The 25793-nt window shown below is 31.3% G+C and overlaps 2 protein-coding genes across 4 annotated transcripts in view; one reads left to right on the top strand and one right to left on the bottom strand.

Moving 5' to 3' along the window:
• LOC134724958 (cytosolic Fe-S cluster assembly factor NUBP2 homolog) overlaps positions 1 to 21058 on the top strand; it is a 33461-nt gene extending 12403 nt beyond the window's left edge. For both annotated transcript variants that reach the window (XM_063588374.1, XM_063588373.1), the window contains 4 exons: positions 15 to 169; positions 5217 to 5327; positions 7836 to 7905; positions 15776 to 21058. In XM_063588374.1, coding sequence (XP_063444444.1) covers positions 15 to 169; positions 5217 to 5327; positions 7836 to 7905; positions 15776 to 15918 — 479 coding nt within the window. In that variant the 3' untranslated portion in view covers positions 15919 to 21058. The remainder of the gene's footprint in view (positions 1 to 14; positions 170 to 5216; positions 5328 to 7835; positions 7906 to 15775) is intronic.
• A 365-nt stretch (positions 21059 to 21423) lies between these two features.
• LOC134724959 (phospholipid-transporting ATPase ABCA3-like) overlaps positions 21424 to 25793 on the bottom strand; it is a 52243-nt gene continuing 47873 nt past the window's right edge. For both annotated transcript variants that reach the window (XM_063588377.1, XM_063588376.1), the window contains exon 20: positions 21424 to 25153. In XM_063588377.1, the coding sequence (XP_063444447.1) occupies positions 24697 to 25153 (457 nt within the window). In that variant the 3' untranslated portion in view covers positions 21424 to 24696. The remainder of the gene's footprint in view (positions 25154 to 25793) is intronic.

Below are 25793 nucleotides of genomic sequence, written 5' to 3' on the forward strand. Positions count from 1 at the left end.
GTATTTTGTTCCAGCAATGATAAAGCAATTTCTGAGTGATGTTGTATGGAGAGATATTGACTACTTAATCATTGACACACCACCAGGAACATCTGATGAACATCTGTCTGTTATTGATAATCTGAAGGCTTATAATCCAGACGGAGCTATTCTCGTTACAACACCACAAGTATGTATCATGCTCCACGACCTTTGTGCTTAAGGTCTGATCTGTGCATTGTGAATTGTCTTTTTTCGAACTCTTTCGGAAGAGAAAGCTACAATTATTTCAAATAAGTTTTGGAAAACAATTGAATCATCAGCAATATGAGGAAGCACAAAGTCATTGAAAGTGTATACACTCAATACCACAAAAAGCATTATGTGATATATAGTCATGATTGTTGACTCACAAATCAAAATGACTCTGTTATTGGGCGGCTGAGGAGCAATTGAGTGTAGTTTTCTATATGTAAGTTTCTTGTTTTATGATCTATGATATCTAGCCTTTAAACATTCATAACTAAATTTGAAGACACTTCTTTGTTAATGCAAAGAATGCAACAGTATCAGCATGCAGGCTTGCAATAATATAAATCAGCACTCATAATTTTTATGCCCCACCTACGATAGTAGAGGGGCATTATGTTTTCTGGTATGTGCGTCCGTTCGTCCGTTTGTCCATCTGTTTGTCCGTCCGTCCTTCTGTTCGTCCGTCTGTCCCGCTTCAGGTTAAAGTTTTTGGTCAAGGTAGTTTTTGATGAAGTTGAAGTCCAATCGACTTCAAACTTGGTACACATGTTCCCTATGATATGATCTTTCTAATTTTAATGCCAAATTAGAGATTTTACTCCAATTTCAAGGTCCAATGAACATAGAAAATGATTGTGCGAGTGGGGCATTCGTGTACTGAGGGCACATTCTTGTTGTAGTTATTTTCCTTATCATAATTTTTCTGAAATCCCATTAATAGTAATGATAAATTTGCATTAATAAACACATGGCAGACTTTAGGGTATGGGTTTTTATACGACTGCAAAATTTGAAAATTTTTTGTCGTTTATTGCTATCACGTTGGCGTCCTCGTCTGCGTAGTCGTCGTCCGAATACTTTTAGTTTTCGCACTCTAACTTAAGTAAAAGTGAATAGAAATCTATGAAATTTAAACACAAGGTCTATGACCACAAAAGAAAGGTTGGTATTGATTTTGGGAGTTTTGGTCCTAACAGTTTAGGAATTAGGGGCCAAATAAGCATTTTTATACGACCGCAAAATTTGAAAAAAAATTTCATCGTATATTGCTATCATGTTGGCATAGTCGTCTGTGTTGTCGTCGTCGTCGTCTTCCGAATACTTTTAGTTTTCGCACTCTTACTTGAGTAAAAGTGAATAGAAATCTATGAAATTATAACACAAGGTTTATGACCACAAAAGGAAGGCTGGGATTGATTTTGGGAGTTTTGGTCCCAATATTTAAGGAATAAGGGGCCAAAAAGGGCCCAAATAAGCATTTTATTGGTTTTCGCACTATAACTTTAGTTTAAGTAAATAGAAATCTATGACATTTTGACACAAGGTTTATGACCACAAAAGAAAGGTTGGGATTGATTTTGGGAGTTTTTGTTCTAACTGTTTAGGAATAAGGGGCCAAAAAAGGGCCCAAATAAGCATTATTCTTGGTTTTTGCACAATAACTTTAGTATAAGTGAATAGAAATCAATGAAATTTAAACACAAGGTTTATGAACACAAAAGGAAGGTTGGGATTGATTTTGGGAGTTTTGGTCCCAACAGTTTGGCAATAAGGGGCCCAAAGGGTACAAAATGAAACTTTGTTTGATTTCATCAAAAATTGAATAATTGGGGTTATTGATATGCCGAATCTAAATGTGTATGTAGATATTTAATTTTTGGTCCCGTTTTCAAATTGTTCTACATTAAGGTCCAAAGAGTCCAAAATTAAACTTATTTTGATTTTAACAAAAATTGAATCTTTGGGGTTCTTTGATATGCTAAATCTAAAAATGTACTTAGATTTTTTATTATTGGCCCAGTTTTCAAGTTGGTCCAAATCGGGGTCCAAAATTAAATTTTGTTTGATTTCATCAAAAAATAAATAATTGGGGTTCTTTGATATGCCAAATCTAAATGTGTTAGTAGATTTTTAGTTTTTGGTCCCGTTTTCAAATTGGTCTTCATTAAGGTCCAAAGGGTCCAAAATTAAACTAAGTTTGATTTTAACAAAAATTAAATTCTTGGGCTTCTTTGATATGCTAAATCTTAACATGTACTTAGATTTTTGATTATGGGCAAAGTTTTCAAGTTGGTCCAAATCAGGATTCAAAATTATTATATTAAGTATTGTGCAATAGCCAGACATTTTCAATTGCACAGTATTCAGCTATTGCAAGAAATCTTCAATTGTACAGTATTGTGCAATAGCAAGAAATTTTCAATTGCACAGTATTGTTCAATAGCAAGAAATCTTCAATTGACAGTATTGCACAATAGCAAGAAATATCAAATTTCACAATATTGTGCAATAGAAATCAATTTTCAATTGGAGTTATCTTTCTTTGTCCAGAATAGATATTTGTGCAATAGCAAGATATTTTCAATATTCTTTGTAAATTTGACTTATCTTTCTTTGTCCAGAATAGTAGTTGAATCAACTTAAATCATTGTTTTATACAATAATCAATGTATTTTCACCATTACTACCAAATTAAATAAATTAAAACAATCTTAACCATTCAGTGATAACAAGCACTTTTCTTTACATTTTAATATTTTATGATGTATTTAAATGAGCAGTTATTGTTGCAAACTCCATTAGAAATTTGAATTGAGATCAGTTTTGGAATAAGGGAAAGTTTTTCTCATTTCAGATTTCATAAATAAAAATAAAATTTCTTCAAATATTTTTTTGAGAGGATTATTATTCAACAGCATAGTGAATTGCTCATAGGCAAATTTTTTTTTTTAAGTTCATAAGACCACATTCATTCTGTGTCAGAAACCTATGCTGTGTCAACTATTTAATCACAATCCAAATTTAGAGCTGAATCCAGCTTGAATGTTATGTCCATACTTTCCTCAACCGTTCAGGGTTCAACCTCTGCTGTCGTATAAAGCTGCGCCCTGCGGAGCATCTGGTTCTTGGTTTTGGCTCCATAACTTTAGTATAAGTAAATAGAAATCTATGAAATTTAAACACAAGGTTTATGACCATTTAAGGAAGGTTGGTATTGCTTTTGGGAGTTTTGGTCTCTACAGTTTAGAAATAAGGGGCCCAAAGGGTCTAAAATTAAATTTTGTTTGATTTCATCAAAAATTGAATAATTAGGGTTCTTTGATATGCCGAATCTTACTGTGTATGTAGATTCTTAATTTTTGGTCCCGTTTTCAAATTGGTCTACATTAAGGTCCAAAGGGTCCAAAATTAAACTTAGTTTGATTTTAACAAAAATTGAAACCTTTGGGTTCTTTGATATGCTGAATCTAAAAATGTACTTAGATTTTTGATTATTGGCCCAGTTTTCAAGTTGGCCCAAATCGAGGTCCAAAATTAAACATTGTTTGATTTCATCAAAAATTGAATAATTGGGGTTCTTTGATATGCCAAATCTAACTGTGTATGTAGATTCTTAATTTTTGGTCCAGTTTTAAAATTGGTCTAAATTAAAGTGCAAAGGGTCCAAAATTAAACTAAGTTTGATTTTAACAAAAATTAAATTCTTGGGCCTCTTTGATATGCTGAATCTAAACATGTACTTAGATTTTTGATTATGGGCCCAGTTTTCAAGTTGGTCCAAATTAGGATCTAAAATTATTATATTAAGTATTGTGCAATAGCAAGTCTTTTCAATTGCACAGTATTGTGCAATGGCAAGAAATATCTAATTTCACAATATTGTGAAATAGCAATTTTTTTTTTAATTAAGAGTTATCTTTCTTTGTCCAGTATAGTAAGCAAGAAATATCTGCAAGAATTTTTTTTAATTGGAGTTATCTTTCTTTGTCCAGAATCAACTTAAATCTTTGTTATATACAATATACAATGTATATTCACTTTTTACTACCAACTGATAAATTTAAATAATCTTTACCATTCAGTGATAACAAGCAGTTTTTTTACATCTTAATATTTTATGATGTATTTAAATGAGTAGTAATTGTTGCAAACTCCATTAGAATATTTTAATTGAAATTAGTTTTGGAATAAGGGAAAGGGGGATGTGATTAAAAAATTGGGTTCAATTTTTCTCATTTGAAATTTCATAAATAAAAAGAAAATTTCTTCAAACATTTTTTTGAGAGGATTAATATTCAACAGCATAGTGAATTGCTCTAAGAGAAAACAAAAATTTTAAGTTCATTTGAATACATTCATTCTGTGTCAGAAACCTATGCTGTGTCAACTATTTAATCACAATCCAAATTTAGAGCGGAATCCAGCTTGAATGTTGTGTCCATACTTGCCCCAACCATTCAGGGTTCAACCTCTGCGGTCGTATAAAGCTACGCCCTGCGGAGCATCTGGTTTTACATGCATTTATTGCTGTATTTAGAGTATAATTTTTTGTGTATTATTTATGATAGGTCATGATTTTAATGGAAAGAAGCAATTAATTAGAATTTAAACTAAGTTAGCTTAACAGACTGGAAAAATATTTGAATAACAAATGAATTTACCATTTTCTGATTATAAATATACAATAGAAATGAATTAATAAGTAGTGATGACATTTCAAATTTGTTCGTACAAAAAATAATATACATTTACACGCTTTTTTCAGTTGCTATAACTTTTTTCATTTAATTTCATTGAATCCTGATACTTTAGAAAAAAATAATATCCTTTAAGCAGCGAAAGATGTAAATTACTTTCAACAAATGGAAGTTTTTAACGACCTTGACTGGCTATACAGCCCTTGCACGGTCGGCAAATTACTTTCTGCAACATTTTAAGTAGAAGAACATTTATTAAGATTCCAAAGACTAGATATTTCTGTCTTTTTAATTGATTACATATAGTTCAAGGTAACAGAATCTGAGGAATTCATTATTTATACACCAAAATTGAGATGACAGTACATATATATATATATATGCAATTGTTTGGGTATCCTTTGTTAAAGGTTTGGTAGATTATTTGAAAATTCTGTATAATGCATTTTCTTATTTTTCCAAATGTAATACATATGATTGTTTGACAATCTATTTGATATTTTGTAGGCAGTGGCTGTAGGCGATGTAGTTAGAGAGTTAACTTTCTGTAAAAAAACACACATACCAATTATTGGTCTTATCGAAAATATGAGTGGATTTGTATGCCCTCATTGTACAGTAAGTAGAATATGAAAAGATTTGTATTGTCTACTTTTTGTCGAGCCTTCGACTTTAGTCGAAAAAGCAAGACTAAGCGATCCTACATTCCGTCGTCGTCTGCGTCGTCGGCGGCGTCAACAAATATTCACTCTGTGGTTAAAGTTTTTGAAATTTTAATAACTTTCTTAAACTATACTGGTTTTCTACCAAACTTTGACAGAAGCTTGTTTATGATCATAAGATAGTATCTAGAAGTAAATTTAAAAAAAAATAAATTCCTTTTTTTCCGTATTTTACTATAAATGGACTTAGTTTTTCTGCGGGGAAACAAAACATTCACTCTGTGGTTAAAGTTTTTAGAATTTTAATAACTTTCTTAAACTATCCTGGATTTGTACCAAACTTGGACAGAAGCTTGTTTATGATCATAAGATAATATCCAGAAGTAATTTTTGTAAAAATAAAATTCCATTTTTTCCGTATTTTACTATAAATGGACTTAGTTTTTTCTGCGGGGAAACAAAAAATTCACTCTGTGAATAAAGTTTTTAGAATTTTAATAACTTTCTTAAACTATCCTGGGTTTGTACCAAACTTGCACAGAAGCTGGTTTATGATCATAAGATAGTATCCAGAAGTAAAGTTTGTAAATAAATAAATCCATTTTTTCTGTAATTTACTTTTAAATGGACTTAGATTTTCTTACAATCATACTAGAGGCTCTAAAGAGCCTGTGTCGCTCACCTTGGTCTATGTGCATATTAAACAAAGGACACAAATGGATTCATGACAAAATTGTATTTTGGTGATGGTGATGTGTTTGAAGTTCTTACTTTACTGAACATTCTTGCTTCTTACAATTATATCTATAATGAACCTTGCCCATTAGTAACAGAGAAAAATATTTGGTAAAAATTTACATAAATTTACCGAATTAATGAAAATTGTTAAAAATTGACTATAAAGGGCAATAACTCCTTAAGGGGTCAATTGACCATTTAGGTCATGTTGACTTATTTGTAGATATTACTTTGCTGAACATTATTGCTGTTTACAGTTTATCTCTATCTAATAATAGTATTCAAGATAATAACCAAAAACGGCAAAATTTCTTTAAAAATTACCAATTGGAGGGCAGCAAGCCAACAACCGATTGTCCAATTCATCTGAAAATTTCAGGGCAGATAGATATTGACCTGATAAACATTGTTATCCCATGTCAAATTTCCTCAAAATGCTTTGGTTTTTGAGTTATAAGCCAAAAACTGCATTTTACCCCTATGTTCTATTTTTAGCCGTGGCGGCCATCTTGGTCGGTTGACCGGGTCACGCCACACATTTTTTAAACTAGATACCCCAAAGATGATTGTGGCCAAGTTTGGATTAATTTGGCTCAGTAGTTTCAGAGGAGAAGATTTTGGTAAAAGATTACTTAGATTTATGAAAAATGGTTAAAAATTGACTATAAAGGGCAATAACTCCTAAAGGGGTCAACTGACCATTTCGGTCATGTTGACTTATTTGTAAATCTAACTTTGCTGAACATTATTACTGTTTACAGTTTATCTCTATCTATAATTATATTCAAGATAATAACCAAAAACAGCAAAATTTCCTCAAAATTACCAATTCAGGGGCAGCAACCCAACAACAGGTTAACCGATTCATCTGAAAATTTCAGGGCAGGTAGATCTTGACCTGATAAACATTTTTACCCCATGTCAGATTTCCTCTAAATGCTTTGGTTTTTGAGTTATAAGCCAAAAACTGCATTTTACCCCTATGTTCTATTTTTAGCCGTGGCGGCCATCTTGGTTGGATGACCGGGTCACGCCACACATTTTTTAAACTAGATACCCCAATGATGATTGTGTCCAAGTTTGGTTTGATTTGGCCCAGTAGTTTCAGAGGAGAAGATTTTTGTAAAAGCTAACGCCGGACGACGCCGGGCGTGGGACGCCGGACGCCAAGTGATGAGAAAAGCTCACTTGGCCCTTTGGGCCAGGTGAGCTAAAAATAGTAACAAGAGGAATATTTTTATTGATTTTTTTCCTCATTGTTGTTGAGCCTGCGATTTACTGCAATAATAGGCGAGACACTGGGTTCCGCGGAACCCTTACAAATTTTTAGAAATAAATCACACATACTTGATTGTGGATAATATTTCTTTTATTAATTATGTGTATGGTATATTTATTTTCTGTCAAGATTCTTCTAAAAAACATTAGACTATTTTATTCTGTTATATAAATGAACATAAGGGACTTCTTTAGTCTTTGTGATGTTGAAAGAAGAAATTAAACAATAGATATATCTTTTCCTTAGAAGTAGCTCAGTTCTTTCATTTTCAGATGATTTTGGCAAAGAGAATCTTCTCTTATGTTAACAGTTGTTAATTTTACAGCCAGTCTTTTCCACAAGTAAAATTTTTAAAAGAAAAGTTTAATTAAAACTCTTTTATGCTGGTTTTAGGAGAGTTTTCTGGAAACATTCACTTTTGTTGAATTATTCGTTTTATATTACTAGGAGTGTACAAATGTATTTTCCAAAGGTGGAGGAGAATCCCTGGCTAAGAAATACCATATTCCTTTCTTGGGTAAGTATCTCATAATTAATCTAAATATGCATTGAGGATCTTTAAGAGTAAACGCACCAAAAAAAGGAAAATAGATCTGATGTTCAATTTTTATAAACAAACATTAACTTAATAATATTTATGTTTTACTCTGCTGGGAAAGTGAGCAAAATTGATTTTAAATAGGACTACCAATACCACAACATGAAACTTTGAGAAAACAATTTTTCAAAAAGTATTGTTCTGGAAATATATAAGTAAATATTGAACATGCAGAAGGGGAGTGGTAGAAAAGGGATCTTATTTGTTTTTATACGACCGCAAATTATGAAAAAAATTTCGTCGTATATTGCTATCACGTTGGCGTCGTCGTCTGCGTCGTCGTCATCGTTGTCCGAATACTTTTAGTTTTCGCACTCTAACTTTAGTAAAAGTGAATATAAATCTATAAAATTTTATAACAAGGTTTATGACCACAAAAGGAAGGTTGGTATTGATTTTGGGAGTTTTGGTCCCAACATTTTAGGAATTAGGGGCCAAAAAGGGCCCAAATAAGCATTTTCTTGGTTTTCGCACTATAACTTTAGTTTAAGTTAATAGAAATCTATGAAATTTTGACACAAGGTCTATGACCACAAAAGAAAGGTTGGGATTGATATTGGGAGTTTTGGTTTCAACAGTGTAGGAATTAGGGGCCAAAAAAGGGCCCAAATAAGCATTATTCTTGGTTTTCGCACAATAACTTTCGTTTAAGTAAATAGAAAATAATGAAATTTAAACATAATGTTTATGACCATAAAAGGAAGTTTGGTATTGATTTTGGGAGTTAAGGTCCCAACAGTTTAGGAATTAGGGGCCAAAAAGGGACCCAAATAAGCATTTTTCTTGGTTTTCGCACCATAACTTTAGTATAAGTAAATAGAAATCTATGAAATTTAAACACAAGGTTTATGACCATAAAAGGAAGTTTGGTAATGATTTTGGGAGTTTTGGTCCCAACAGAATAAGGGGCCCAAAGGGTCCAAAATTAAACTTTGTTTGATTTCATCAAAATTGAATAATTGGGGTTCTTTGATATGCCAAATCTAACTGTGTATGTAGATTTTTAACTTTTGGTCCCATTTTCAAACTGGTCTACATTAAGGTCCAAAGGGTCCAAAATTAAACTTCGTTTGATTTTGACAAAAAATTAATCGGTTGGGTTCTTTGATATGCTGAATCTAAAAATGTACTTAGATTCTTGATTATCGGCCCAGTTTTCAAGTTGGTCCAAATCGGGGTCCAAAATTTAACTTTGTTTGATTTCATCAAAAATTGAATAAATGGGGTTCTTTGATATGCCAAATCTAACTGTGTATGTAGATTCCTCATTTTTGGTCTTGTTTTCAAATTGGTCTACATTTAAATCCAAAGGGTCCAAAATTAAACTTAGTTTGATTTTAACAAAAATTGAAATCTTGGGGTTCTTTGATATGCTGAATCCAAACATGTACTTAGATTTTTGTTTATGGGCCCAGTTTTCAAGTTGGTCCAAATCAGGATCTAAAATTATTATATTAAGTTTTGTGCAATAACAAGTCTTTTCAATTGCACAGTATTGCGCAATGGCAAGAAATATCTTATTGCAAAATATTGTGAAATAGCAATTTTGTTTTTAATTAGAGTTATCTTTCTTTGTCCAGAATAGTAAGCAAGAAATATTGTAAGATTTTTTTTTATTTGGAGTTATCTTTCTTTGTCCAGAATCAACTTAAATCTTTGTTATATATACAATATACAATGTATATTCACTTTTTACTACCAACTGATAAATTAAAATAATCTTTACCATTCAGTGATAACAAGCAGTTTTTTTACATCTTAATATTTTATGATGTATTTAAATGAGTAGTAATTGTTGCAAACTCCATTAGAAATTTTAATTGAGATTAGTTTTGGAATAAGGGAAAGGGGGATGTGATTAAAAAAATTGGGTTCAATTTTCTCATTTGAAATTTCATAAATAAAAAGAAAATTTCTTCAAACATTTTTTTGAGAGGAATAATATTCAACAGCATAGTGAATTGCTCTAAGAGAAAACAAAAATTCTAATTTCATTAGAACACATTCATTCTGTGTCAGAAACCTATGCTGTGTCAACTATTTAATCACAATCCAAATTTAGAGCTGAATGCAGCTTGAATGTTATGTCCATACTTGCCCCAACCGTTCAGGGTTCTACCTCTGCGGTCGTATGAAGCTACGCCCTGCGGAGCATCTGGTTCCTTTTATTTTGCAAGCTAGATGTGTTGCAACAGGTCCAATTGGGTTTTTTTTCTTAAGGGATGTGGCAATAGGTCCAATGGTTTTCTTATCGGATGACAATATGATGAAATGCTTCTTTATTCATAAAACAAACATTTCTGTGATATTTTCTTGTGTTGTAACATTGAAAATATTTGAACTACAAATTCTAATGAAAAGCAAATTGTTCCATGATTTTCTAACTTGTTCCATGATTTTCTAACTGGCTACAATTGTTGGTTCAACAATCTGGATGGTTCAAAGATAAAAAAATCTGTCATTGCATTTACTAGTGAGGATAATTATAAGGCTAGCATATCGCATAATTGGTTGCCCTTTATATTTTTACATCATCTCATACCTGCTTTTATATATATAATTGTCATCTAGAGGATGGGAGTATGTAAACACGTTGGAATAGACTGGCTTCATCTTAAAGAATTGCACATTTAATTTCAAAGTACTATGTATTTAACTGAATTACAGAATTGAGCATATGTAAAAGTGAAGCTAATGTTCAGTCACAATCAAAACTTTTTTTTAAATTTCTCTGGTCACTCCTGCTTCCTCCACCAATAAAAACTGGGCGCAATGAAATAGCATTATTGCAGTGCTTAAAAGTGGTGTTAAAATGCCAAAAATCAAATCACAATTTTAACTTTTTGTTTCTACACTAAATTTGGTATGTTCAAAAGATGAACTATGATTAAGTATGATAATAACTCCCTAAATCTAATTTGAAATAATGAAGAAACTTCTGTTATGTACATAATAGGACAGGTTAATGTAAAATCTCACCATTATTGTATGGATAAAAGACACATGTTTGTTATAGATATGAAAAAGCAACATATCTGGTAGCAAATAAAGTCTAATAAAAAATAACCTTTTATACAAAATTGTCGTTCTGGTATATAAAATCAAAGTGATGGATATCACTCATGGAAAGATAAGAAGAGTAGTTTGAATAATTTCATATTTAGTAATGGTGGGGAAAAATTAACATTAATAAAGCACTCTTGCTGAAAATTGCATTAACAGCAGGTCTTTAGAAGGACACATGCTTTTCTAGTATGAGGATACAATGAGCTCAAATTGAATAATATGGGTCTCTTAATTTGCACAATTTTATTTAAACTGCAGTTTATATCTTAAGTAAATGTTACCAACTATCATGACTATCCTTGTAAGACATACAATCTAGACCAACAGCTAAGAACTTTAAAGTTTCAACAAAAATAATCTAAAAATGTTGTTTTGGGGCATTTTGTTAGTTGAAACAGAGGTTATATGACATTGAAGATTAAAAGTTGTAGAATGCCTTTTGATCAATTTTATTAAAGTCTTTTTCAACACAGGGCATTGAAAATGTCCTTTTTCAACGTAAATTAATTAAAAATCTTATTTTTACTTTCTTGATTGCAAAAATATATAAACACTTCTATTAAAATTCAAATGACTAAATAGACATAACTATTGATGGGGAATAAAATAATTAAAAGTTTAAATTTTTTTAAAACTGTTTCAAGCCAATTCCGGGGGAAATAAAATGAACTAATCTAAATGTTGATTAATTACAGATGATTATTAGAAAAAAGCCAGCACATCAACATCCCTAAAAACATACATTCTTGAATGAACTGTTCCACTAATATACCAATTTTTATGCAACCGAAAAATTTTGGGTCGTATCTTGGAATACGTTGGTGTTGTCGTCGGTGTTGTCATCATCGTTGTCGTCCGAATACTTTTAGTTTTCCCACTCTAACTTTAGTAAAAATTAATAAAAATCTATGAAATTTTAACACAAGGTTTATGACACAAAAGAAAGGTTGGGATTGATTTTGGGAGTAATAGTCCCAACATTTTAGGAATTAGGGGACAAAAAGGGCCCAAATAAGCATTTTCTTGGTTTTCTCACTCTAACTTTAGTCGGAAGTAAATAGAAATCTATGAAATTTTGACACAAGGTTTATGACCACAAAAGGAAGGTTGAGATTGATTTTGGGAGTTCTGGTTCCAACAGTTTAGGAATTAGGGGCCAAAAAAGGCCCCAAATAAGCATTATTTTTGGTTTTCGCACAATAACATCAGTGTAAGTAAATAGAAATTAATGAAATTTAAACACAAGGTTTATGACCACAAAAGACAGGTTGGGATTGATTTTGGGAGTTGAGGTCCCAACAGTTCAGGAATGAGGGGCCATAAAGGGGCCCAAATAAGCATTTTGTCTTGTTTTTCCCAACATAACTTTAGTATAAGTAAATAGAAAACTATGAAATTCAAACACAAGGTTTATGAACATAAAAGAAAGGTTGGGATAGATTTTGGGAGTTTTGGTCCCAACAGTTTAGGAATAAGGGGCCCACAGGGTCCAAAATTAAACTTAGTTTGATTTTAACAAAAATTGAATCCTTGGGATTCTTTGATATGCTGAATCTAAAAATGTACTTAGATTTTTGTCGAGCCTTCGACTTAAGTTGAAAAAGCGAAACTAAGCAATCTTACATTCCGTCGTTGTCGGTGTTGTAGGGGGCGGTGTTCACAAATATTCACTCTGTGGTTAAAGTTTTTGAAATTTTAATAACTTTCTTAAACTATACTGGATTTCTACCAAACTTGGACAGAAGCTTGTTTATGACCATAAGATAGTATCCTGAAGTAAATTTTGTAAGAATGAAATTCCATTTTTTCCGTATTTTACTTATAAATGGACTTAGTTTTTTCTGCGGGTAAACATAACATTCACTCTGTGGTTAAAGTTTTTAGAATTTTAATAACTTTCTTAAACTATCCTGGGTTTGTACCAAACTTGGACAGAAGTAAATTTTGTAAAAAATAAATCCATTGTTTCCGCATTTTACTTTTAAATGGACTTAGTTTTTCTGTGGGGAAACATTACATTTACTCTGTGGTTAAAGTTTTTAAAATTTTAATAACGTTCTTAAACTATCCTTGGTTTGTACCAAACTTGGACAGAAGCTTGTTTATGATCATAAGATGGTATCCAGAAGTAAATTTTGTAAAAAAATAAATCCATTTTTTCTGTATTTTACTTTTAAATGGACTTAGTTTTTCTGCAGGGAAACATTACATTCACTCTGTGGTTGAAGTTTTTAAAATTTTAATAACTTTCTTAAACTATCCTTGGTTTGTACCAAACTTGGACAGAAGCTTATTTATGATCATAAGATGGTATCCAGAAGTAAATTTTGTAAAAAAATAAATCCATTTTTTCTGTATTTTACTTTTAAATGGACTTAGTTTTTCTGCAGGGAAACATTACATTCACTCTGTGGTTGAAGTTTTTTAAAATTTTAATAACTTTCTTAAACTATCCTTGGTTTGTACCAAACTTGGACAGAAGCTTATTTATGATCATAAGATAGTATCCAAAAGTAATTTTTTTTAAAAGATAACTCCATTTTTTCTGTATTTTACCTTTTTGAAAATGGACTTAGATTTTGTTCCAGTTAACAGTACGTACAGTCTGCAGTTAAAGTTTTCAAAACATTTATTAGATTCATTAACTATCCTAGATTTTTACCAAACTTGGACAGAAGCTTCTTACAATCATAAGATAGTATCAAGAGGAATATTTTTATTGAGCCTGCTATTTACAGCAAAAGTAGGCGAGACACTGGGTTCCGTGGAACCCTTACAAATTTTTGATTATTGGCCCAGTTTTCAAATTGGTCCAAATTGGGGTCCAAAATTAAACTTTGTTTGATTTCATCAAAAATTGAATAATCTGGGTTCTTTGATATGCCAAATCTAACTGTGTATGTAGATTCCTTATATTTGGTCCCATTTTCAAATTAGTCTACATTAACATCCAAAAGGTCCAAAATTAAACTAAGTTTGATTTTAACAAAAATTGAATATCGTAATTGGGCTTCTTTGATATGCTGAATCTAAACATGTACTTCCATTTTTGATTATGGGCCCAGTTTTAAAGTTGGTCAAAATCAGGGTCCAAAATTAAACTTAGTTTGATTTCATCATAAATTGAAAATTTGGGGTTCTTTGATATGCCAAATCTAACTGTGTATATATGTAGATTCTTAATTTTTGGTCCCGTTTTCAAATTGGTCTACATTAAAGTCCAAAGGGTCCAAAATTAAACTAAGTTTGATTTTAACCAAAATTGAATAATTGGGCTTCTTTGATATGCTGAATCTAAACATGTACTTAGATTTTTGATTATGGACCCAGTTTTCAAGTTGGTCCAAATCAGGATCCAAAATTATTATATTAAGTATTGTGCAATAGCAAGGAATTTTCAATTGCACAGTATTCAGCAATACATGTAGCAAGAAATCTTCAATTGCACAATATTGTGCAATAGTAAGAAATTTTCAATTGCACAGTATTGCACAATAGCAAGAAATCTTCAATTGCACAGTATTGTGCAATAGCTAATATTTTCAATTGCACAGTATTGCTCAATAGCCAGAAATATCCAATTGCACAATATTGTGCAATAGCAAGAAATTTTCAATTGGAGTTATCTTTGTTTGTCCAGAATAGTAGTTGAATCAACTCAGATCATTGTTTTATACATTATCGCTATTTTTTGCATTTTTTCTTTGATCTTTTTTGTGATAATTTTTATATCATTCTACTTGCTTGAGATGGAAAATTATCGCTAGAAACTAAGAATGCACGTGGTGTTGCTAACGAAATTGACATGAAATTGACAACGTCGTCATAGGTAAAATAGCAATAAAAAGATTAACATTGTTCATCTCAACGTGATTGCCTTTCTCGCTTTCGCCGTCACTGCTCAAGCGAGAAAATCAATCTCATTGAGTTGATCACCGATAATCTATAAATATATAATGTATATTCACTTTTACTACCAACTGATAAATTAAAACAATCTTTACCATTCAGTGATAAGAAGCACCTAATTTACATTTTAATATTTTCTGATGTATTTAAATGAGTAGTTATTGTTGCAAACTCCATTAGAAATATGAATTGAGATCAGTTTTGGAAAAGTGAAAGGGGGATGTGAAAAAAAAATTTGGGGTGGGGGTTCAATTTTTCCAATTTCAGATTTCATAAATAAAAAAAATATTCTTCAAACATTTTTTTAGAGGATAAATATTCAACAGCATAGTGAATTGCACAAAGGCAAAACAAAAAAGTTCATTAGACCACATTCATTCTGTGTCAGAAACCTATGCTGTGTCAACTATTTAATCACAATCCAAATTTAGAGCTGAATCATGCTTGAATGTTGTGTCCATACTTGCCCCAACTGTTCAGGGTTCAACCTCTGCGGTCGTATAAAGCTGCACCCTGCAGAGCATCTGGTTTATATGTATTATGTGCACATACATAGGAATCATAGGGAACTATCAATCAGTGTTAATACATTTAGTAACAGTAGCTAACCTGTCATGTTGTTAGGGAGGCTGGTGCCTAAGTAAAGATTTAGAACAAGTTCTTATTTTTCCAAAAAAATGGATGGGGTCAATTAAAATGTGCATGCACGCTGTGAACAGAAGGGTTATAGTTTCTTTGAATTTCACATGTACTAGTCTGATTCTCTCAAATTAAATTAGATTTTTTAATGTACAGGTATTTATTATTTTTACAGGATGCATTCCACTGGACCCACAACTAACACAGTGTTTGGAGGAGGGAAAGAGTTTTTTAGAACATTGTAAATCTTCACCCACAGTGACTGCCTTAAACAAAGTGATTGAAAAACTAATATTAGTAGATCGAGATTTTCTGTAGTGTTGTGACTTAGATTTTTCTGGACAATTTGCTGCATGTTATTAATGCAAGTGTTTGTGAAACACAGTATTATAATACAACAAAGTAAAATGTTGACAACATACATATCATTTAGGAAATACTAAGATGCTATACATGCAACATCAAGATTTTGTATAATATTTTTTAGAAGTTACTGATGGTTCCTCTTTGTTGCTATCAAAAATTCTATAAAATCAAAATTAAATGAATCAAATTTTGTAGTCAATACATGACTTTACAAGAAAATGAATAGAAAATGAATTAAAGTACTACTTTATTTTACATAAATATTTTGAAATGCTGTGAGCCCTTTTAGTCCAATAACTTTGAGAGTGAAATTCACGCAGATGAGTAAGAAATTCAAGTTCTTTCATTTTTGTTTAAAAATTTCAATTTTTGAATTGTGGATTAAAAATCAAAATGATGGCAAGTAGTTCAAACAAACATAATAAAATTTCCTTTTTAGCTCACCTGGCCAAAAAGGCCAAGTGAGCTTTTCTCATCACTTGACGTCCGTTGTCCGTCGTCGTCAGGCGTTAACTTTTACAAAAATCTTCTCCTCTGAAACTACTGGGCCAAATTTAACCAAACTTGGCCACAATCATCATTGATGTATCTAGTTTAAAATTTGTATTTTTTTACCCTGCCAACCAACCAAGATGGCTGCCATGGCTAAAAATAGAACATAGGGGTAAAATGCAGTTTTTGGCTTATAACTCAAAAACCAAAGCATTTAGAGCAAATCTGACATGGGGTTAATTTGTTTATCAGGTCAAGATCTATCTGCCCTAAAATTCTATATGAATCAGACAACCCATTGTTGGGTTGCTGCCCCTAAATTGGTAATTTTAAGGAAATTTTACTGTTTTTGGTTATTATCTTGAATATTATTATAGATGGAGATAAACTGTAAACAGCAATAATGTTCAGCAAAGTAAGATTTACAAATAAGTCAACATGATCTAAATGGTCAGTTAACCCCTTTAGGAGTTATTGCCCTTTATAGTAAATTTTTAACCATTTTTCGTAAATCTCCATGATCTTTTACAAAAATCTTCTCTGAAACTACTGGGCCAAATTAATCCAAACTTGGCCACAATCATCTTTGGGGTATTAAGTTTAAAAAATGTGTCCGGTGAACCAGCATCAAACCAAGATGGCTGCCACGGCTAAAAATAGAACATGAAGGTTAAATGCAGTTTTTGGTTATTACTCAAAAACCAAAGCATTTAGAGCAAATCTGAAAAGGAGTAAAATTGTTTATCTGGTCATGATCTATCTGCCCTGAAATTTTAAGATGAATGGGACAACCCGTTGTTGGGTTGCTGCCCCTGAATTGGTAATTTTAAGGAAATTTTGCTGTTTTTGGATATTATATTGCATATTATTATGGATAAAGATAAACTGTAAACAACAAAAATGTTCAGCAAAGTAAGATTTACAAATAAGTCAACAGGACCAAAATGGTCAGTTGACCCCTTTAGGAGTTATTGCCCTTTATAGTCAATTTTTAACCATTTTTTGTAAATCTTAGTTAACTTTTACAAAAATTTTCTTATCTGAAACTACTGGGCCAAATTTTACCAAACATAGCCAGAATCATTATTAGGCTATCTAGTTTAAAAAATTGTGTTTTGTGACCTGGCAAACCAACCAAGATGGCTGCTATGGCTAAAAATAGAACATAGGGGTAAAATGCAGTTTTTGGCTTATAACTCAAAAACCAAAGCATTTAGAGCAAATCTGACAAGGGGTTAAATTGTTTATCTGGTCAAGATCTGTCTGCCCTGAAATTTTTAGATGTATCAGACAACTCGTTGTTAGGTTGCTTCCCCTAAATTGGTAATTTTAAGGAAATTTTGCTGTTTTGGGTTATTATCTTGAATCTTATTATAGATAGAGATAAACTGTAAACAGCAATAATGCACAGCAATTTAAGACTCAAAAATAAGTCAAAATGACCAAAATGGTCAATTGACCCCCTAAGAAGTTATTGTCCTTTATAATAAATTTTTAACAATTTTCATAAAATTTGTAAATTTTTACTAACATTTTCCACTGAAACTACACGGACAAGTTCTTTATAGATAGAGATAATTGTAAGCAACAAGAATGTTCAGTAAAGTAAGATGTACAAACACTTCACAATCACCTAAACACAATTTTGTCATGAACTGTCTGCTTCCTTTGTTCACATATACCAAGGTGAGCGACACAGGCCCTTTAGAGCCTCTAGTTTAAGATCTATTTTTTATTTCTTTACATTTTAAATAGAACTAAATATTCATTGGACCATTCTCAAGTAGTCCTCGTAAAACTGAGCTAATCTTACAGGGCATGTTTGGATGGATCCATGTCCAATAACCCTATGATGCCATGCAGGGTCAAAATGTGTCTCACCTTTTCTTCCTAGATTTTAAAAATGATAGACAACTAAAAGAGGGTGTATATTTAGAAGTATAATTGTTTAGAGACTATCCATTTTGATTGTTTCCGGAGTTGAGCATTGTTGCATTTGTTGTTCTACTTTTATTTCATTGAAAATGTTATTTGTTTAAAACAGACAAGTGATTTTTGATGTGAGGCTGTGGGGACATTTTCTTTACAGGAAAAGCCATTCACCTATCAACCAAATGAGAAATATCTTACAGGATATCAATTCTATTTGGAACTTTTATAAAGCATATTTATCTATTGATAATTGTTAAAGTTTGTTTAGGCTTCTTGGCTTTTATCATCTATAAGCTTAAACAAAATAACATTTATATATGAATTAGATTAAATAAGAGACTAAAGTCTTTGGCAGCACATGTGCAAAAAAAGAAATATATATATTATTTTTATTTTTTTCATCATTCTTTCAATGATAAGTGAAACTGAGTAAAAATGAATATTAAGTTTGTTTTTTGTAATTTATATTGAATCACAACTAGTTTATTGCCTTCACAGAAATGAAAAGTGGTACAGGATTATTTAGATATTTGCTCAATGGTTATTAAGAAGATGTGCAATATCATGAATGGAAAGTGAAAGATGATAAGATGGTTCAGGATATAAAATCTCATTTAATGTTCAGCATATTTAGTGATGAGTGGGATTATATACTTAGGTTTCAGTGTATGTTTCATCTTAATGTCTCCTGTATGAGACAGTGCTGAGAAATAGAAGTAACTGTTTCATTTAAACATAACTTAGATATATAGATGGTTCTTAAAAATGCTAAATCCAAACCTGAGTTCTGAAAAAAATAGTCAAGATTTTTGGGCCCAGTTTTCAAGTTGGTCCAAATCAGGGTTCAAAATTAAACTTTGTTTGATAAAAAAACAAGAGGCTCTCAAGAGCCTGAATCGCTCACCTTAATTTTTTTGATTAAATCTCTCATCAATGATTATTTTGGCTTTTCAATTTATTTAAATGTTCTTTGGATCGTCCTATTTTCTTCAAAAGCAAAAAAAATAAATCATTTTCTCCTATGTTCTATTTTAGCCATAGGAGCTATGTTTCTTGACATACAAGGAAATAAAATATAAAATTTACACTAGATACTCTGAAACTCATTTAGCCTAAGTTTGGCTGAAATTGATACAGCAGTTTCAAAGGAGAAGATTTTTTAAAGTAAGTCAACATGATGAAGAAATTGTGAAAAAGTCTTTAAAGGGCAATAACTCCTTAAGGGGTCAATTGCCAATTTTGGTCAAATTGACTTATTTGTAGATCTTACTTTGCGTAACATTTTTGCTATTAACAGTTTATCTGTATCTATAATAATATTCAAGATAATAACCAAAAACTTCAAAATTTCTTTAAAATCATCAATTCAGGGGCATTATACCTGAAAAACCAGTTACCCAATTCGCATGAAAATTTCAGGACAGGTAGACCTTGACCTAATAAATACTTTAACTTCTTGTCTCATTTGCTCTAAATGCTGGAGTTTTTTAGATATAAGCCAAAAACTGCATTTTACCCTGTGTTCTATTTTTAGCCATGACAGCCATGTTTTTTGACGAAATAGAAAATAAAACACAAACTTTATTTTATACTCCCTACTGATCATTCAGTTGAAGTTTGGTTGAATTTGGTTGAGTAGTTTTAGAGGAGAAGATTTTTTAAAGTTAGCAAAGATGATGAACAAATTGTGAAAAATTGTCATTAAAGGACAATAACTCCTTAAGGGGTCAATTGACAATTTTGGTCATTTTAACTTATTTGTAGATCTTACTTTGCTGATCATTTTTGCTGTTTACAGTTTATCTTTATCTATAATAATATTCAAGATAATGACCAAAAACTGCAAAATTTCCTTAAAATTACCAATTAAGTGGCAGCAACCCAACAATGGGTTTGTTTGATTCTTCTGAAAATTTCAGGGCTGATAGATCTTGACCTAATGAACATTTTTACCCCATGTCAGATTTGCTCTAAATGCTTTTGTTTTTGAGATATAAGTCAAAAACTGCATTTGACCCCTATGTTCTATTTTTAGCAATGGCGACCATGTTTGTTGATAGATAAAACTTCGGATACAATTTATAAACTAGATACCCTAAGGAACACTCAGTTAAAGTTTGGAAGTATTTGGCCTTGTAGTTTCAGAGGAGAAGATTCTTGAAATAGTTTACGACGACAGACGACGACGGACGCCAAGTGATGGCATAAGCTCACTTGGCCCTTCGGGCCAGGTGAGCTAAAATTGAATTTAGGATTGTAGGCTCCTTTACCAAATTGATCCACATGTTCAATTTCAAATATTTCAGTTCTTTGACCACATTTATTTTGTGTCACAAACCTATGCTGTGTCAAATATTCAACCACAATCCAAAATCAGAGCTGTTTTAAGCTTAAATGTACTTGCTCTACTGTTCATGGTTAGACCTTTCCGGGGTTTCCTGTCACTCTGACAGCCTCTTATATAAAACTTAAATCAGAGGTTTTGTCAGCAGTGTCTCAGACAATTTCCAAAATCAGTAACAATCAAATATTTTTTATAGTGCTGCTCTTTGTAAATATTAATTAATTATATGAGAAATTCCATTGCATTTGCTCTCCAGCCTTCATTTGTGATGTAAGAAAGGAGTTTGTATGTTTTAAAAATTAAAAATAAAAAGTATTTGTTTTTTTTTGTGTTACTTCAATTAAATACAGACCAATTATTTGATTTGATTTAATTTTTTGCTATTTTTAACACCACTTTTAAGCACCAGTTTAAGACTACTTTATGGCAGCCAGTTTTTATTAGTGGAGGAATCTGGAGTGCCCCCAAGAAAACCAAAGACCTTCGATAGGAAAACTGAAAATCCTAGTCAATTAAGATAAGAGTCAAGTGCACAAACGGGGATCAAACTCAAAACCTACAAAACTACAAAATGTACTCAAGACCACTCTGCCACCGAAGCCCTCCAGACTAATCATGTAAATTACATCTCATTTGAAATAAATGACTATTACTTTGTGTTTGTTAAAAGATAATTGTTATGGAAATCAATGGAATTGTTTATTTTATCACAGATAGCAAAAAATACAAAAAACACATACATGTCCAGTACAAAATATAACAAAATAATGCTGAAACTGCAGGACTGTTCCACTAAAACTGTTATGGTACCATAGGAACACAATAATAAAAGTATGAGTATTAAACAAATTTAGGTACCACACTTCAAAATAGAACAGTCCTATATGAACAAAGTATTCCCTGTATTCAAATAAATAACATCCTTTTAATTGAGTTAAAATACAAGAATGTTCAATAATATTTAAATGATCCAAATACTAACTTTAAATCAACAGAGATAATAATCTGCTAATTATAGACTTAGTCAAGTTTCATTGCCAAGAAGTTGTTTAAAGGGGCACTAGGTGTCAAATTCATGGTCACCAATTTGACTCAAATTCTCATATTTGATTTATAACAATGTAAAACATTTATCCACACTATCAAAAGTCTAAGCTAAACAGTTTACAGAGCATGGGGTAGATAAAATATAGGTTTGTTTCGTGTGTATTTTATTCCAGATGCCATCTAATTAACTATCAATTTGACCTCAGATGACCATATAAGCTATGTAAACATAAATAAAGATATGAATAGATGAGACCAACACGTGCAATTGGATTTTGATACGACCGCAAAAATTGAAAATTTTTTGGTCGTATATTGGTATCACGTTGGCGTCGTCGTCTGTGTCGTCGGAATACTTATAGTTTTCACACTCTAACTTTAGTTAATGTCAAAAGAAATCTATGAAATTTAAACACAAGGTTTATGACCACAAAAGGAAGGTTGGGGTTGATTTTGGAAGTTTTGGTCCAAACAGTTTAGGAATTAGGGGCCAAAAAGGGCCCAAATAAGCATTTTCTTGGTTTTCGCACACAATTACTTTAGTTTAAAGCAATAGAAAACTATGAAATTTTGACACAAGGCTTATGGCTACAACAGGAAGGTTGGGATTGATTTTGGAAGTTTTGTTTTTTACAGTTTAGGAATAAAGGGCCAAAATAGGGCCCAAATAAGCACCCAAATAAGCATTATTCTTGGTTTTCGCACAATAACTTTAGTATAAGTAAATAGAAATCAATGAAATTTTAACATAAGGTCTATGACCACAAAAGAAGGTTGGGATTGGTTTTGGGAGTTGAGGTCCCAACAGTTTAGGAATTAGGGGCCAAAAAAGGGCCAACATAAGCATTTTTCTTGGTTTTCGCACCATAACATTAGTATAAGTAAATAGAAATCTATGAAATTTTAACACAAGGTTTATGACCATGAAAGGAAGGTTGGAAATGATATCGGGAGTTTCGGTCCCAAGGAATTAGGGGTCAAAAGGGGCCAAAATTCAACTTTGTTTGATTTCATCAAAAATTAAATAATTAGGGTTCTTTGATATGCCCAATTTAACTGTGTATTTAGATTCTTAATTTTTGGTCCCGTTTTCAAATTTGTCTACATTAAGGTCCAAAGGGTCCAACTTAGTTTGATTTTAACAAAAATTGAATTCTTGAGGTTCTTTGATGTGCTGAATCTAAACATGTACTTAGATTTTTGATTATGGGCCTAGTTTTCAAGTTGGTCCAAATCAAGGTCCAAAATTAAACTTTGTTTGATTTCCATAAAAAATTCAATATATGGAGGTTCTTCATTATGCAGAATCTAACCATGCATTTAGATTTTTAATATTTAGGACCGGTTATCAAATTGGTTCAAGTTGAGGTTTAAAGGGTCCAAAATTTAACTTAATTTGAATTCATCAAAAATTGAATTCTTGGGGTTCTTTGAAATGATAAATCTAACCATGTATTTAGATTTTGGATATTGGAATACCACAAAGGGATGGTAAGAATTGTCTTTGGGAGTTATGGCTCAAACTATTAAGGAATAAGGTGCAAAAAAGGGAGGAAAAGAATTTCCAGGTTAATGGACAATTATTACTTAAGTACAAAACATAATTTAAAAGCAGTGTAAGGTTAGTAATGGAAACTCATTTTAATATCTCACCTAAACTGCTCTTAAATTATGTATTTTGGAAATTTGCAAAAAACTTTTTATTATTTATAAATTCCATTGGAAATTTGCCAAACACTTTATGTTAATGAACTTCCTTGGAAATTTGCCAATATAAAATGTTGCATTGGAGTTATCTTTCTTTGTCCAGAAAAGTAGTTCAATTAATTTAAATCATGTTTGTATGACATTTTATATTTTATGATGTATTTAAATGAGTAGTTATTGTTGAAAACTCCATAAAAAAATTGAATTGAGATCTTTTTTGAAAAAAGGGAAAGGGGGAGGTGTTTCAGATTTCAGAAATGAAAAAGATTTTTTTTTCAAATATCAAAGGATTAATATTCAACAGCATACTGAATTGCTCAAAATCAAAAGAAAACATTTTAAGTTCATTAGACCACATTCATTCTGTGTCAGAAACCTATGCTGTGTCAACTATTTAATCACAATCCAAATTCAGAGCTGTATCCAGTTTGAATGTTGTGTCCATACTAGCCCCAACCGTTCAGGGTTCGGCCTCTATGGTCGTATAAAGCTGCACCCTGCGGAGCATCTGGTTATAGGTCTGTTTGATTTTATTTTAAAGATTAAAAATAGATGTTTCTCAATGCTTTTTACCGTATAAGAATGATTTTATGTGCATCAAATTAGTAATCAAATGATTTACCGTAGTTTCACTTTCATTGTTGACATTCTTTTTCTTTTTAAAAATAACCAGTACATGTACAATGCATGCGTTGTCAATCTCTAGCAAGGGGTTAAATTGAAGTTCACATGAATACGAATTTAAAGAGGTCGATCGACTCATTCAATTGCAAGTGAAAACCTAATTATCAATGTTTTTTTGGCTGCAAAAAGCGAATTGTTATTTCACTATTTCACTTTCATTAATGATTGAACAAAAAAAAATCAAACTTTAGATTTTTTTATATATCTCGTAGCTAGTGTCCCTTTAAATCAGACTAGAAAAACTAAAACTGTCCACATTTAAATTTATGTATATTATAAACATTTAGTCAAATTCATAAATAAATATATATAGTTAATTTGTTAAAACCTTAATCCTTTATAAAATCAATTTTTAGAATAGCAAAAACTCAATCTTAGGTTCTTAACTTTAAAATTATGTATTCAGCTTGATCCAATAAAATCCATGCATGAATATAAGTTCTATAATGTTTTTCATACTCTTCAGACATATATAGTTTATATTATACAATGTATCACAGTCAGCATTAAAAATAATAAACAATTTAAGAATTGTTAAAACAACATAAACCACACACAATAGAACACTTTTGGAAACATCCTACTTTTGTTTCTATCGGTGGAATTTGTGACCTTGCAAAATTAATGAAAACCTGTTCTAACGTTGTTTGACTAACTGAATAGTCTTCTATATTGTATTCAATCTTTGCTTGTTCCATTAATCCGAATATCTTGGCCCAGGTCAATTTTGTGTCTTTAACATGATAATGAATCATTTCTTGATGTATATCTTTAATTTCACTGTCAGGAAATTTGTCTTTGATGAATCTCATTAATGGTTGAATATCTGGTTCAGTGCCATCTGGTGATGTTCCGATTCTAGCTAGTAGTGAATACCCTTCACCAAACTTGTTTTTTAGATGTTGTGGACTACCTAAACATTTAAACTGTCCGTTGACCATGATAGCCAGTCTAGTACACAAAGCTTCACATTCCTCCATACTAAAATATAAAAATGTCATTTTGACCCTTTTCATTTAATTCTGTGTGCACTATGTGTTTTGCTTTGACTTGATTTTTCAAATTTCAGCTGATAGAATCATTTAAGCAGTTTTATATGATATGGCACCTTGAAACCTGTGAATACTATATTTCCATTGATACCTTAACTTTCAAATTAAATAAACTTTTGACAGAGAGATAGGTCTTGCATGTTGGCAGAACATTCAAAAAAAGAATATGATGGACAGTAACATTGCTAATTAATTAATGTTGCTGATCCATGTCATAGAGGGAAGCATGTCAAAATGATCCTCAAACTGATAGTATTTTATGTAAAATATCATTGTTCATCAAAAGTAGTTCCTATCACACTAAATTCAGGAGAAAGCTTGACATATGAAAATCATTAATTAATTGAATGTGACTAAAACAGGACCTGGACATAGTGTCAAACTGATATTTAGTGATAGTAATGCAATTTTACCATACATATCATTGACCTATCACAAGTAGTTCTATATTTCTATTTTCCTAACATTGAAAGTGGTGTTTTAAATTGAAAGTTGTGGACCAGGGCCTCAAAATAGTTGTTGAACTCATATGTACTGATACTAATGCAACTTATAAAGAAAATATCATT

This window comes from Mytilus trossulus, chromosome 7 (genome assembly GCF_036588685.1).
Source record: "Mytilus trossulus isolate FHL-02 chromosome 7, PNRI_Mtr1.1.1.hap1, whole genome shotgun sequence".
In the NCBI taxonomy this organism is placed as follows: Eukaryota; Metazoa; Mollusca; class Bivalvia; order Mytilida; family Mytilidae; genus Mytilus; species Mytilus trossulus.